General features: G+C 39.2%; 1 protein-coding gene across 1 annotated transcript in view; it reads left to right on the forward strand.

Annotated features, from left to right (window-relative positions):
• LOC124790112 (serine/threonine-protein kinase PLK4) overlaps nucleotides 1-17,296 on the forward strand; it is a 227,624-nt gene that overhangs the window by 96,893 nt on the left and 113,435 nt on the right. Inside the window, exons 4-5 of the mRNA XM_047257686.1 lie at nucleotides 13,396-13,508; nucleotides 13,591-13,683. Of these exons, the coding sequence (XP_047113642.1) occupies nucleotides 13,396-13,508; nucleotides 13,591-13,683 (206 nt within the window). The remainder of the gene's footprint in view (nucleotides 1-13,395; nucleotides 13,509-13,590; nucleotides 13,684-17,296) is intronic.

The raw sequence follows: 17,296 nt of genomic DNA on the forward strand, positions 1-17,296 counted from the left end.
ACCACAGACGCAATAAAAGAAATAACAGATATGCTCAGACTGACAACTGAACAAAACTACTTTCAGTTTGAGGAAGAATATTATCTACAAACTGATGGACTGCCCATGGGATCCCCAATATCAGGAACACTAGCAAACATTTTCATCAGTCACCTTGAAAATCAGATATTTGATAAGATAACCACAAATGAAAGTTTCAAAATCCTATATTGGTACAGATATGTGGATGACATTATTTGTCTGGTAGACGAGCCAAGTGAAAAAATAGATGAACTCCATTCAGAAATAAACAAAGCTCATAAGAACATAAAATTCACACTTGAAAAAGAAAAAGAAAATCAAATAAATTTTCTTGACATTACAATTAAAAAAGAAAATGGAAAACATACATTTAACATCTTTAGAAAACCAACAGCCACGGACACAATAATACATTCCACATCCAACCACCCCCACAGCCAGAAACTTGCAGCACTAAGACACATGTTACATAGATTAAACAGAATCCCACTCGGCAAGAGAAACTATGAACAAGAAATGAACACGATCATACAAATAGCTAGGAACAACGGGTATGACACACATGTGGTACACAGGCTCAATCAAAAAATAAAAACACAAATAAAAAACAAACACAACATTTCCACAATACAAAAGAACTCACAAGCAGAAAACTTACAAATACACTCAACAAACACACAGAATGACAACACCAACAGAAAAGAACCAGATGGTACGCCATGACCTACACACATAAACTAACACACAGAGTTGCAAACATCCTAAAGAGACAGGGCTTCAAAATAGCATATAAGCCTGGGCAAACCCTTCAATCACACCTAAGCCAGCCAGCTACCAAGAGAGACAAATTCCAACAATCAGGAATATATAAACTTGAATGTCAAAGTTGTGATGCAGTATACATAGGCATGACATGCAGGAATTTTGAAACAAGATACAAAGAACATATCAGATGTTGGAAGTATGAAACAAACCATTCCACATTTGCAGAGCATTTAAAACACTACAACCATCATCCTACAAACATGGAACAAGAAATGAAAATAATGAGAATAAGCAACCATGACAAACATCTTATACAAATGCAAGAAAACTTCCACATCCAGAAAGCCATAGCAGAAAACAAACATGTGTTAAATGAACAAACACACATCAGCACAGGCTCCCTACTACACTTAATAAAGGAAATGATAACATAAAAAAATAAGTAAAAATATATATATATAACACCAAAATACAGACACACACACACACACACACACACACACACACACACACACACAGCACCCCCCCCCCCCCCCCCCCAAAAAAAAAATTACATAACACCAAAATACAGACAGACACACACACAGCACAAAAAAATATATATCACACCAAAACACACACACACACATACACAGGACAAAAACAAAAATAAATAAATAAATACAATAAAATTAAATTAAATTAAATTAATACCACACCAAAAAAGAGTCATACTCACACACACACACACACACACACACACACACACACAAATGCATACACGAACAGACCACAGAGACTTCAATAGTTACACTCATAAGTTTGGCAGTAATATTCGATCTTTGGCAAAAACATTTGACAATCGGCAACAGAAACCAAAACATTGCATTAAAACAAGCGTTCAGTGCATAGTGCTGTGGAATGTGGAAAAAACAGCAAATTGGCGCTCATAGGAAGAAGAACAACACCAAAAATGCAACAGGAGCGTAATATGTAAGAAACTGTCTACGCAACCTGTAAGTACAGTTCAAAACATTACTACGTAATAGGAAATACCAACCACCAGAACTGTTTATAACCTATAGGCACAGTGACAAAAATGTACATAAAATATCTAACATATGTACATATTCCAGGCCACTGATGATGCCTTGCAGAGAATAAAGGCGAAACACGTATGGCACTAAAATTGTGTTTTATTCAGTTGCTGTCAGACGGTCCATAAGTAAAAATTATCAATATACCGTAATATTACACGCAACTGAGGAAGACAGGACTACAAAAGTTGAAGACAGTAACTGATCCAAGTAACACAAATATGGCTTTATTCATAAACCCCTGAAGAATAACAGAGATAATCCTCTTCTGACTCGACACATAACAGGACAAAAGAACTGTACAGAAGACGCAACATAAGCAGTACACAGAAAAATTGATGTGAGTGGTAGAAACAAAAAGAATATAGCGATAATGAGTCAGTGCTGCTCTGTGATTATATAGGCCTGAGCTGCTGATAGACGGCACGATGAAGACCCTGCTGTGTGCACGCTTCCTGCAGGTGGCTGCTAGTGGCTGGCCTTTGATGATACAGTTGGCAGTTGATTAGGCACTCACGCACAACAATGCTACGCTTGGTGTGCTCACACTCAAGTGCACTAGTAGCAGATACAGCAGTCTTCCTCATCTGTGCCTTAAGGAGTGTGTCCACTAACAAGTAATCTTCCACAAGTTTTTTATAGAGCTACTTCTCGCAGTTCTCTGACATGTAAAGACCCCCAGCAAGACAGCTTTTGGTAGTATCCTCAATGACCAGGAGTAGTGCTGCAAGTCAGTGGAAACAGTTTGTTGCATCTTATTGCAGTTTCTTGCCAGTTGCTGTAAGCTTTTCTGAAACTTAGAGAAAATTTTTTGTTCAAAACTGATATAAAAACGCCAGTAATAATAAAGAAAAACCATGTTCATCTGCAAATCGTGATTTTATCAAAATGCACAGTGCATTTCAAGACCTGTGGACTCGTCTTCATCTACTTTGACAGTCTGCATCAACTTTACATATTGCTTAATTCTGGGCCTGGCAAGATCACATTGTTATATTACTAAATGCAACACTATGAAATGTAAGATTATAAAATTATGATAAATTGAAAAGTAACTTACTGTTTCTAGTAGTAGGTGTATAATTCTGGAGAATGTTTATGTACAAATACAAACTTTCTATTAAACAGCAGATCTGTATCAATATTTTGACACAACAATTTTTTGAACACAGTTCAAAACGAGTCAAAGAATCTTGACCGTGAAATTGCTGCATTTTTACAAATACACAGATATTATTTACAAGGTGTTACTGTTATAACTTCAAGTTGAACAAATATATTTCAAGGACGACGCAATGCATGAAAGTCACAGATCAAGTAAACAGTGGAAGATGTGTGTCACTTTAACAGTCAACTCATAACTGAGTCCGAGTCTAGCGGCTGCTGGCTGGCTGGCCGCTTAGGTGGCACTGTTGCTGCATGGACGGCAGACAGCGCCGCATGTAGAGGACGCGCGTTACTGCGCGGCGGCACTTTGAAAGATCGGCGAGTCACAACAGTTACATTATTATTTATAGAGATGTCCTTGATAATACAAATATCTGTGAATGTGGTGAATGTGCCTATATTTTATGAAATGGTTACATTATTAAATACTCATTTCTACAGGAAAAAGTAAACTTTTAAAATTACGGAGAAAATGGTGACTGCTAAAGTCTGTTTGTTCATTCAACAAGTTTTCAGAAGATTTTTCTTTATGTAACATTATTTGTAATTGCTCTAGTGGGTCAAGTTTTTTTACCATTGTTTTATGTGCAGAGTACAGCTAAGCTGTTATGGATGTCACTTATTGGTACCTTTTAAGGTACACGTGACTGAAACTGGTTATTTTTTATTATTATGAAAGTAATACAGCTTCGGAAGAAAATCTGAAAACAATGGATAAAGCTTTATAAAATGTCAATGGTAAAAATGGGCCGAAAAACACACCACTGGAACAACAAACATAGATAATTGGCACCACCTGCTAAGGAAGTTCTAAATGGTTTTGCTGAGTACTTCATTTCATAAGAAGGGAAAGTAGAATGACAATACAAGCATTTTTAAATGTTAGCGTAAACATAATAGCATTAAATTTGCAATAAAAATAATAAATATTGTTTGTAGAATTCACAGTAATTAAAAGGCCATCTCTTGATGACCTAATATTTAAATCCTATTTTCCAGCACTTGATTAATCAATAGACAAGACACGTTGAAAACTTATATAAGGTATTCTCAGAAAGTCTTTAATTTGAATGGAGTCATCTGATTTTTATTTCATTTATGTTAATACCTCTGCAAGTGCATGCAGAAGTTACTTGCAAAAGTTACTCACTGGTGGACACACCTTTAAACATCTACTCCACTTCTGAGTTATACAATGAATGGAAAAGGGTTGTGATCAGATCCCATGTACCATACTCCTTACAGAAGATCTTTAAATTTTGAGGAGCTGAAATGAGGACCATTGTCAGAAACTATTGTGTGTTGGGGAAAAAGTTGTAGGTATTGTCCAGAATGCGTTGTGTGTGATAATTGTGGATATGTGGCTAATGTAAGAGAAATTGGAGAGTGAATCTGCTACCAAGAGCAACATTGTTCCCTTGAATGAATGGCTCTTGAAATCAGTATTCATCCTTCACCAGCACTGCTTTGTCTTTGGACCAACATGAGAATACAGTTCCTGGCCCACTTGGTTTTACACCCAGTCATTGCAGGCTTGTACAGTTACGTAAATGTCACAGTCAGTCGCACACCCATAGATAAGGCACCTTTGTGTCATCCCTCAATGTGATTGATGGAGCAATTTGTAATATTCCCTTATCCTCCAAGATACGTATACCACTTTCATAGGGTGTCACCCCAAGACAAATTGTAGTATGTATTGCTTGAATATTGAGGTCTCATCAGTTGATTAATGACTGAAGCACTGCGATACAACTAGACCTTCCTATTTTTATTACAGTTTTTTTACAGTCTTTATATAACGCGCCACTAAACAAATGCTATATATTTACAAGGAGCATGTTACAGAGAGTGATTCTAACATTAACCACAAGCATGTCAGGCTAAGACAACTGGCGGTGAAAGTTCACACAATAGAACTCGAATAGAAGTGACACTTATGTGCAGTGCCAGTTGCCATGCATAAGTTCGTGTACTGTTGACCCAGAAACAGCTACTTCCTGCCTTATTGTTACAAATGAGTATGGTATGCTCTCCTGTGCTGTATTACAATTATGGAGCACAGGCTAAATATCTTACATCTCCTAAGAGAAGAAATTTAAGTTTTTTAAATCGTTTTTTGATTTTTTAAAAAAGAATATCAAACATTTTACTAAAATTGCAGGACAGATAATTTCATAATTTGTAAATGTTCATGAATATTGTAAAGTTATTCCCAAAATCTTGTGAGAGATTGCTCTAAAATACATTACACAAAATCCTAATTCAGTAAATACATTTTTTAAATAAATGAGGATATTAAAAATTACTCTCACTATATGCATTTCATCCTGTGTAGGTTAAGTTTCTGAAGTAGTCAGAAGTATGTACAGTACATTAGATAAAGTTTTTCTGCTTTTGTATGTACAAATGCTCATGGAATAGGATATTAGTATTCCTATTTACACAGCCAGCATAGTTTCATATGAAAAATATTACTTTCATCTTGTGCAAATATCCTAATGAAAAACAATAATTACATTTGTGTTATCCTCAGATGGCACCTAATATACTCAGCACATAGTAAAAAGTACATGATGCAAATTAAGAAACTTTTCTTCACTCCTTACAAATAAAAAAGACCTTTCCATGTTCAGACATGTACACCGTATCCTTCAAAAGTTACCACCAGTTTTGAGCTATTGTTCAGTCATAGAGAATGCAAGAAAATTTACTCTAGTTCCTTTCAGAATCTGCCATGAATAAGTAAGAAACACCTGTAGTGTTCAGTATACCTGCACGGAGAGTCAGCTTAATGACCCTTACTTAGGTATACACTATAAAAGAAAGAAACAATAGTAAATCAAAAAGATACCATCAGTGACTACAAATTAACTAAGTGCACATGTTGACAAACTCCTGACAAGAGAAACAAAATATATTGATAGCAAAATATATATATATATATATATATATATATATATATATATATATTTTACACACATTTTACAGCACTGTATCCATGTGGTTTTGTTTTTATTTTTATTGAACACAGCGAAATCCTTACAACTTGTGCACTTCACTTGAAAGAAATAAACAAAAGATTTTTCCCTAATCCCCCTCCCCTATACTAATTATGCTACTGTCACTTCACATGTAAATTTCTTAATGTCAGGGGCCCTGAGTAGGACTACCAGAACTTCAAAGTTAAAGGTCACTGAAGGTAAACTGACCTTGTATATATGTTTCCGGCATAACTTCATGCTTCCTTGAACGTCATCTCACTTAAAAGACTTTGCTGTCTCTCGGCACTCCCCCTCCCCCCTGTCATGACGTCATGTATGGGGAATGTAGCAGGTGCAGTCACAGTTGGAGGTCAGTCCCACATTCCGATGCAACATTTAAAAAATAAATAAAATAAAGCCTATGTCAGAACATTTGTTATAGCTGCCCCATGCATTTGTTATCACAAGAATATGAAAAAACTGATCTAGTCCTCACCTATTCTGCGAAATAATAACTCATACACCACACAAGAACAGAGTTAGAAGTCAAACATCGCCCTTGTATAGACCCTCTATAGACTCCTTCTACCTTTCTGCTTTCCGTTCTTTGCTTAGAATTGGGTTTCCATCTGAGCTCTTGATATTCATACAAGTGGTTCTCTTTTCTCCAAAGGTCTCTTTAATTTTACTGTAGGCAGTATCTATCTTACCCCTAGTGAGATATGCCTCTACATCCTTACATTTGTTCTCTAGCCATCCCGGCTTAGCCATTTTGCACTCCCTGTCGATCTCATTTTTGAGACGTTTGTATTCCTTTTTGCCTTCTTCACTTACTGCATTTTTATATTTTCTCCTTTCATTAATTAAATTCAATATTTCTTCTGTTACCCAAGGATTTCTACTAGCCCTCGTCTTTTTACCTACTTGATCCTCTGCTGCCTTCACTACTTCATCCCTCAAAGCTACCCATTCTCTTTGGCTGTATTTCTTTCCCCCATTCCTGTCAGTTGTTCCGTTATGGTCTCCCTGAAAGTCTGTACAACCTCTGGTTTATCAAGGTGCCATCTCCTTAAATTCCCACCTTTTTGCTGTTTCTTCAGTTTTAATCTACAGGTCATAACCAATTGATAGTGGTCAGAGTCTACATCTGCCCCTGGAAATGTCTTACAATTTAAAACCTGGTTCCTAAATCTCTGTCTTACCATTATATAATCTGTCTGAAACCTGACAGTATCTCCAGGCTTCTTCCATGTATACAATCTTCTTTTATGAATCTTGAATCAATTGTTAGCTATGATTAAGTTATGCTCTGTGCAAAATTCTACCAGGCGGCTTCCTCTTTCATTTCTTAGCCCCAATCCATATTCACCTACTACGTTTCCTTCTCTTCCTTTTCCTACTATCAAATTCCAGTCACCCATGACTATTAAATTTTCATCTTCCTTCACTATCTGAATAATTTCTTTTACCTCATCGTACATTTCTTCAATTTCTTCTTCATCTGCAGAGCTAGTTGGCATACAAACTTGTACTACTGTAGTAGGTGTGGGCTTCGTGTCTATCTTGGCCACAATAAAGTGTTCACAATGCTGTTTGTAGTAGCTTACCCGCACTCCTATTTTTTAATTGATTATTAAACCTACTCCTGCATTACCCCTATTTGATTTTGTATTTATAGCCCTGTATTCACCTGACAAAAAGTCTTGTTCCTCCTGCCACCGAACTTCGCTAATTCCTACTATATCTAACTTTAGCCTATCCATTTCCCTTTTTAAATTTTCTAACCTACCTGCCCAATTAAGGGATCTGACATTCCACGCTCCAACCCGTAGAAGGCCAGTTTTCTTTCTCCTGATAACGACATCCTCTTGAGTAGTCCCCACCCGGAGTTCCGAATGGGGGACTATTTTACCTCCGGAATATTTTACCCAAGAGGACGCCATCATCATTTAACCATACAGTAAAGATGCATGCCCTCAGGAAGAATTACGGCTGTAGTTTCCCCCTGATTTCCGGCGTTCACAGTAACAGCACAGCTAGGCTGTTTTGGTTAGTGTTACAAGGCCAGATCAGTCAATCACCCAGACCGTTGCCCCTGCAACTACTGAAAAGGCTGCTGCCCCTCTTCAGGAACCACACGTTTGTCTGGCCTCTCAGCAGATACCCCTCCGTTGTGGTTGCACGTACGTTATGGCTATCTGTATCACTGAGGCATGCAGGCCTCCCCATCAATGGTAAGGTCTATGGTTCATGGAGGGGGGGGGGGGGGGAGATAATAAGATAGGCCAATAAATTTTTTCAAACACATTGGATTAACAATTAATTATAATAACTGTACTGCAGTGGCTTGAACAACGCACCGCAGGCCTCTGTTATGATTGCAGTTGGGGGGCATGGCACTGACTGCAGTGGGACAGGACAGTGCCTTCTCTCAGCAACTATCCCCAGCTATGGCTGTTGGCGTCAGCGACTCAAGGTCTCTGAGTCTGGCCCTGATCATGGTGTTTATGGAGGCAGTGTCCTTGGGCGATGACAACAGTGCATTATCACAGCGCACCCCAGGTAATGACTCCCATTACAGGCAGCTGCCTCCTGACACTGTCTGACGATGGTGACGGTGGTCACTACAGGGACAACATGACTCTGGTGCTTTATGATGTTAATCATTATGATGACTGTGAAGATACTGACAACTCCGAACTGGTAGCGGTGCCGAGTGACACAGGCGCTGTTTCAGTTCAATGCCTTATAACGGCCAATGATGAGTTGACTGCGGTCCTTAAATACGGCTTTCTGCCACTGATGTTTGCGATTCTGTCTCCCCAGTAGGTCAGTGAAATATTCTAGTGTTGCTCAGCTATCATAACTGACCGATTACTACCCACAATGTTGACACCTCGGCATGTGGCGAGCTGCTTCTTGTCATGTCCTCTGATGGTTGGTGACACAGTGTTCTCCTTCATGTTGCTTAACTTGGCACTCCACCAACCCACTTGCGTCACGGTACCATACCACTGAGCTGCGCAACAGAATGTAACACGTACAATTTCTGGCTTCAGTATTCCTTCATATTTTAACTAACTACATTACTATAAAACACCTACCTTTAACTAACTTAATCGCTCTAATCATTTGATCCTCTACACTCACCATCTAGGAAAATATGCATTTGCGGACCCCGTATATGATGGTGAAAAATTCTCAGTATTCAGTTATCTGTCGATCTTGACTGTATTGCGAATCATCAATTTTAGGGGTGGTTTTCTCGAAACCAGAGGGGCAATGAACCAAAGTATCTTAGAGGCTTTTATTTTAGGTTGTACACAAGCGACCTGCCAATTATGAGGAAAATTTGCCCATGTCTGAGGCCTTCATCTTGTAGGTTCAGTGTCACTCTCACATTTCTGATATATTTGTAGTACTTCTCCTGTGATGGGCAGATGTTATTTCTATGTCACTGTTGACACAATGATATTATCAATAAAATTTATCACCTTTCTTAACTTCTTCTTCCAGTACTTGATGTAATGCCATTATAAACACCAGTAGCATGGGCTGTTAAAGAAAAATACTATGTATTAGCGACTGTTAGGATCCAGTCACAGCCACTAATAGCTGCTCATTAAATCCATACTATTTAAGACGTGTACGCTTTTGACATGTTGCAGTAGTTCCTCCATATTCTTAAGCTGACCTCATTGTGGCACGATTGTTTTACTTATTTCTCACGCATCAATGACTAGGCATAGCTACCATCCTTTTACAACTGCGTGTAGTGGATTACAGTACCCACTCTCTGATCTCTCAGTGATATCTTCTTTCAACAATATGGAAGGGATAGATTGGTACTCACCACGTAGAGAAGGCTTTGAGTTGCAGGCAGGTACAATGAAAAAGACTGTTAAAAGAATTAAGATTTCAAACAAAGTCCTTCTTCCAAAATAGAAAACACACACAGTCACACATGTACACAACTCACAGACTCCTGGCCACTGGACACTGGAGCTTGACTGCATGTGCATCTGATGTGAGCAGCAATCTGTGGATGCAGTGGGGGCTAGGAGGATGCATAGATCGGAGGAGGGTAGCAGGGTAGGGGTGGTTGAAGATACTGTGCCACCAATGGGAGTGTGCAGGGATGTGGTGGGGGCAACATAGAGCTGCTAGATTGGTGTTTGGGGGTTCTGCAGGGGGGGAGGGGGGGATAGAGGAGAGAAGGGGAAAAGTAGTAGCTGTGTTGGTCGAATAGAGGGGTAGAAGGTCTATGTAGTGTTAGAGGGAGAGCAGGGAAGGGGATCGGTGATGGAGGACAGGGACTAGCGAAGGCTGATGCCAGAGGGTGTTGTGGAATGAAATAAATGTTGCGAGTGAGAGACTATCTGTTTATTCTTTATATGAGTGGCATTTGCATGAAAAGGCCTTAACGGCAAGATACTGACACAAATTGTGTGCAGAAGAATGGAAAGATGAGTAAAGGCTGTACATAAATAAATAAATAAATGCCGTGTGACGAGGGCCTCCCGTCGGGTAGACCGCTTGCCTGGTGCAAGTCTTTCGATTTGACACCACTTCGACGACTTACGCGTCGATGGGGATAAAATGATGATGATTAGGACAACACAACACCCAGTCCATGAGTGGAGAAAATCTCCGACCCAGCCGGGAATCGAACCCAGGCCCTTAGGGTTGACAGTCTGTCGCGCTGACCACTCAGCTACTGAGGGCGAACAAGGCTGTCATTAGGGATGACCAGTTTGGGTTCCAGAGAAATTTAAAACATGTGATGCAATACTGTCCTTATGACTGCTATCACTGCTACACTGAGGCAGCCAGTGCATAGTATGTACTAATATTAGGAATATCACTCTTCTCCTATGTACTATGATTCAGATCTTTCCACATATAATGCTACCTTAACAATGTGAATCTTTCCCTAATATAATACCTCCCCTTTTAATCAATGCATATCATTCATTTGACACAATTTAATGATACAGGGGTATCATCATTCTTTTTGAGAAAAAACATATCCCCTTCACCTAATTTATTTCTTAGCTGATGTAGAATTTTGTTAACCTATGTGTCCAGTGTACTAATTAAAGTACACCTGTGCATATCTGGTTTACCATAAAAGTTGGAAAAATTGTACCCAAGACACTTCTCTATTGTTTTCTTTCTTCTCTGTCAATAGATGCTAAAATTTGGCCCGTATCAGTACTAGTTGACATTCTTCAGTCTCCCCCTCCCATTGTTTCCACTTTCTCATCTTCCATACCGTGTAGCTATCTTTTAACTTGGTTGTTTTGTGTTTCTTGTTACTTAACTTAGAAACTTAAAGAATTTGTAACTTCCCTTGGCTCCAGTATTCCACAGTTTTGTGTATATTTTCATTAATAAATTTATCCAGCAGCATTTTCTAGTGACTGTAATCTACTTAGCTTCAGCAGCTGAGGATTTAAGCTGTCAGCTTGTTTTGTTATGCACTTGTTTACAATATTTTATTGCCAAAGCTTATTCTTTAATCCCCCTTGTAATTTTGCAACTATTTCTGTTTACAGTTCTTAACTGCTTTCTTTTTCATTCTATCACCTTTTGATCAGTTTATTCCTGAGAGAATTCAGAGAAACTACAGTTTTCAATAACTATTTACCTCCATCATATTCCTCTTTAGTGGCTCAAAATATAATTCTTTTGCAATTCATAATGCACTTATGACACTGGTTCCAAGGCCTTTTTCATGTGTGTTTCTATTTTATTCAGTTTATTACTTTCAATAGGTTACGTAGTGGCCATAGCATTTGTTCCACCCCTCACATTATTAGGACAATCCCTTCCTCTCGTATTAAGAGGCGGCCATTTTGACCACATGGTAGTCTACACATTGTAATGGTGGTTCATAGAGGCAGGGTCTTGAACCACTCCTGAAAGCTGAGTGCTGAAGAACCTCAGCCGTCCTCTCAGGTAAGAGCTCCTGCAGTTGTGTATTCAACAACATCAAGATACCAATCATGGCAGGCTCGTGAAGTTAACAGTTGAGAAGCAGAAGTTCACCGAGCAAAACGGCACAGTGGTTAGCACACTGGACTTCCATTGGGAGGACGTCAGTTCAAACTCGCACCCGACCATCCTGATTTAGCCTTTTTGTGATTCCCTTAAATTGCTTCAGGCAAATGCTGGGATGGTTCGTTTGAAAGGGCACGGCCAACTTCCCCATCCTTCCCTAATCTGATAGGACCGAAGACCTTTGGTCCCCTCACATACACCAACAACAGCAGCAGAAGTGCACACTCAACTCATACAAGTTGACTTCCAAGTCAGAAGAAATACTCCATGTCTCTCAAATTCAGTTGTCATTAAACACTTTTTGTAATACCTTTTCTAGCTTAAAATCTCAATTTTTGTCATCCTGAATCTGGTTCCACAGCCTCCAGCTTACTCCTTAGCATCATTGGAGAATAATTTATTTCAGATTTTTACTTTGCCTTGCTTAAAATCATTGTTAATTGTTCATTTCATTTGGTATTTCTTTTGACGGTGGAATTATTCTCAGAAAAAGGTCTCGTTTAGCGTATATTCCTTAAAATTGTCATGTAAAGATTTTGCTTGCAATTTTTATGCAACCATGGTAATGGTGAAATGAGCCTTTCAGCTTGTCTGCAATCCAAATATTAGATTATTCTTTCTTATGGAGAACAAAGACATGTAATTAACAATATGTCTAAATAACTTTGTAAATGTTCTTTACTTTTTCATAAAGTATAAAGTACTGTATAAACTTCATTTACCATCATTTAGTTTTGATCAGCGCAAAACATTTTGTGTGTACATTTTTTTAGTCATAATCCCTTATAACCCACTTCTTCTCTGTGCTGGATAGCAGCCAGACTGATCATATTTGTAGTATTGTCTCCTTGTCCTCACATAAACCCAAGTAATCTCTTGGCCACTGAATTCATTCCAATAAAGGACTTCAAACAGAATACCTGCAAGAATCAATACAAAATAATTCCTGCTGCTACTTAAAATTAAATTTTTTTCTCATGTATTTTAACATTTGCTAACTAAATACTTCTTAAAAAAACTTACATGACAATTTTAGTTTTGGTCTACCAATCTGTTTCTTCATAAGCAGCATAATATAAATTGTAAGAACATTCATAATTTTCCGCTATATTGTAGACAAGAGACTTTTAGGAGTAATGTTATTTATTTTTAAAATTTAATTTTATCTTTATCAAAGCTGTGAGAGCAATAAATATGTCCTCAGTCATAGCAAATATTAGATTCCTGCAAATGATCATAACAGTGACACTGTGAATAAATGAGCCTTGTCTTCCTGCATTTAATGCACAGCTATTTGACAGATACATTTTTTGTCACAGCTGCCTACATCATACGCCAAGTTGTGGAGGGCCTTTTATACCTCCACTCTTTTGGAATTCTCCACCGAGACATGTCACTGGCAAACTTGCTCCTCAATGCTGACATGCATGTTGTAAGTAATATTTATATCTTCAGTTGTGTGATGTGCATTATATTTGTTGTATTTGTTCATAAATGAAGAACATTTTTTCCAGAAAATTGCTGACTTTGGCCTAGCTACACAGCTGACACGTCCAGATGAGAAGCACATGACTATGTGTGGTACACCAAACTACATATCTCCAGAGGTTTGTTACAAGTATTTCTTTTTTATTATTTTCTTAATATACACTGAGGTATACAGATGGCAGTACTACTATGTACACAAGGTATAAAAGGACAGTGCATTGGTGGAGCTGCCATTTGTACTCAGGTGATTCATGTAAAAAGGTTTCTGATATGATTATGGCTGCATGATGGAAATTAACAGACTTTTAACATGGAATTGTAGTCGGAGCTAGATACATGTGACATTCCATTTTGGAAAACATTAGGGAATTAAGTATTTAGAGATCCACACTGTCAAGAGAGTGCCAAGAATACCAAATTTCAGGCATTACCCCTTACCACGGACAATGCGTTCACTTAGTGACTGAGAGCAGTGGTGTTTGTGTAGAGTTGTCAGTGCTAACAGATGCGCAACTCTCTGTGAAATAACTGCAGAAATCAATGTATGATGTACAATGAATGTATCCGTTAGGACAGCGTTGGGAAATGGGCTGTGGCGGGAGACGACTGACATGAGTGCCTTTAGTAACAGTATGACTGTGCCTGGGCTTGTGACTGTGTCAGTGGGACCTAGACGACCCAGAAACTGTGGCCTAGTCAGATGAGGCGTGATTGCAGTTGGTAAGAGCTGATGGTAGGGTTTGAGCGTGGCACAGATCCCACAAAGCCATGAACCTAAGTTGTCAACAAGGCACTGTGCAAGCTGGTGCTGGCTCCATAATGGCATGGGCTGTTTTTGCATTGAATGGACTGGTTCCTCTGGTATAACTGAACCACTCATTGTCTGGAAATTGTTATTTTCGGCTACTTGGAGACCATGTTCCCAACCAGTGATGGAACTTTTGTGAATGACAGTGTGCCGTGTTAACAGGTGACAGTTGTTGTCAATTGGACAACATTCCGGACAATTCGAACCAATGATTTAACCACCCAGATCACCCAATGCGAATCCTACCAAACATTTATGGGAAATAATCTGGAGGACAGTTTGTGGACAAAATCCTGCACCTGCAACACTTTCACAATTATGGACGGCTAAAGAAACAGCATGGCTCAATATTTCTGTAAGTCCATGCCATGTTGAGTTGCTGCTGCATACCATTCAAAAGGAGGTGCGACACCTTATTAGGAGATATCCCATAACTTTTGTCACTGTGTGTGTGTGTGTGTGTGTGTGTGTGTGTGTTTTGCTTAAATATGTCAGTGTGTGTGGAATAGCTCATGAATTCTTAGTTATATGCCCACCAGGGGATTATTCTTTATATGCATGATGCTCCTGTCTTATATTCAGCGGCAGCGTGGTTTTCTCAGTGACTGGAGCAAACTACTGTATCTTATCATATGGTATGTCATCACTCAATTTTCCATCTTTTAATTTTAACGTAATCTGCGTTGCTTCACTTTTAACATCAAAACTTATTTGGCCTGAAGATCTGATGATTGCTGGTACCAGCCTAAACTAGCGATTTATAATTGGTAAATCACGTGGGTGCTTTCGCACGTGGCTCTGCCTTTGATCGTGTACACCTTCCAGGTTACAGGACTGGAGTAGGTGGTGGTGGGAGGGTGCATGGGACCGCCCCCGGTGTAAAACCTGTCCCATGCACCCTCCCACCACCACCTACTCCAGTCCTGTAACCTGGAAGGTGTACACGATCAAAGGCAGAGCCACGTGTGAAAGCACCCACGTGATTTACCAACTGACCTGCCTACACTGTGAAGCTTTCTATGAGGGAATGACCAGCAACAAACTGTCCGTTCGCATGAATGGACACAGGCAGACAGTGTTTGTTGGTAATGAGGATCACCCTGTGGCTAAACATGCCTTGGTGCACGGCCAGCACATCTTGGCACAGTCTTACACCATCCGGGTTATCTGGATATTTCCCACTAACACCAACCTGTCAGAACTCCGGAGATGGGAACTTGCCCTTCAGTATGTCCTCTCTTCCCGTTACTCACCAGGCCTCAACCTCTGCTAATTTCAAGTGCCGCCGCTCATACCTTACCTGTCATTCAACAACATCTTTGCCTCTGTACTTCCGCCTCGACTGTCATCTCTGCCCAAACTCTTTGCCTTTACAAATGTGTGCTTGTGTCTGTATATGTGTGGATGGATATGTGTGTGTGTGTGTGTGAGTGTATCCCCTTGCTTTTTTCCCCCTAAGGTAAGTCTTTCCGCTCCCGGGATTGGAATGACTCCTTACCCTCTCCCTTAAAACCCACATCCTTTCGTCTTTCCCTCTCCTTCCCTCTTTCCTGATGAAGCAACAGTTTGTTGCGAAAACTTGAATTTTGTGTGATTGTTTGTGTTAGTTTGTGTGTCTATCGACCTGCCAGCGCTTCGTTTGGTAAGTCACATCATCTTTGTTTTTAGATATATTTTTCCCACGTGGAATGTTTCCATCTATTACATAAGTATACACTAATGTTGACAACATAACAGAAACCTTAATGCCATCACATGTAGCATATGCATTTAGACACTGGATGGTTAATACTACCAAGTGCATTATGAAAAGATGTGTAATTGTTGTTACAAGGAAATAAAGGAAGATAATTAGTTAATATCTTCTTATGCAATGGCAATATATCCTTTTTTCCAGACTGAAGGGTTTTACAACTCAGGTGGTAACTAAGTTTCAAATCTTGATTGAAATTTATGCTTTGAATTAGGTATAACTCTCTCTTGCTAGCACAAGAGAGAGCTAGGAGTTGCTTGTCAATTGCCCTTTGTTTGTTTTTTGGGAAAGCAAGACTGAAAGTGTAAGTATGTGTTTAAGAAAGTGTTAATTTGTCATCTACACCGTCTGCTTTATCAGTTTCTCATTGCTTTATCAGTTTCTCGTTGCTGTTCGTCCCGTAATTTCTCTCTACACGTCATGAATGGGGCATTGTTTATGTTTTTGAGGTACAGTACATTTCTTCAGTGTTCTGTGTGTAACTGATCATTATATTTTATTGTTAATTTTCAGTCATCGTGATGAAATGTATCAATGACCACCGCGATCAATTCTATTTGGCGGAGTGAGTATCAACACTCAACATTCCCTAACATTGATTTTCCACTTAAATCACTATACTTTATTGCAACTATCTCTTGCCACTTTATGAAGCTTAAGATGTTTCCTGCCAGTAGCTTTTAAACTGTCAGTGAGCTTGTGCCTTTTTCTAATGCTCTCTTGTTGTTGTTGTGGTCTTCAGTCCTGAGACTGGTTTGATGCAGCTCTCCATGCTACTCTATCCTGTGCAAGCTTCTTCATCTCCCAGTACCTACTGCAACCTACATCCTTCTGAATCTCGTTAGTGTATTCATCTCTTGGTCTCCCTCTATGATATTTACCCTCCATGCTGCCCTCCAATGCTAAATTTGTGATCCCTTGATGCCTCAAAACATGTCCTACCAACCGATCCCTTCTTCTAGTCAAGTTGTGCCACAAACTTCTCTTCTCCCCAATCCTATTCAATACCTCCTCATTAGTTACGTGATCTACCCACCTTATCTTCAGCATTCTTCTGTAGCACCACATTTCGAAAGCTTCTATTCTCTTCTTGTCCAAACTAGTTAACGTCCATGTTTCACTTCCATACATGGCTACACTCCATACGAATACTTTCAGAAACGACTTCCTG

Source organism: Schistocerca piceifrons, chromosome 3 (genome assembly GCF_021461385.2).
Source record: "Schistocerca piceifrons isolate TAMUIC-IGC-003096 chromosome 3, iqSchPice1.1, whole genome shotgun sequence".
In the NCBI taxonomy this organism is placed as follows: Eukaryota; Metazoa; Arthropoda; class Insecta; order Orthoptera; family Acrididae; genus Schistocerca; species Schistocerca piceifrons.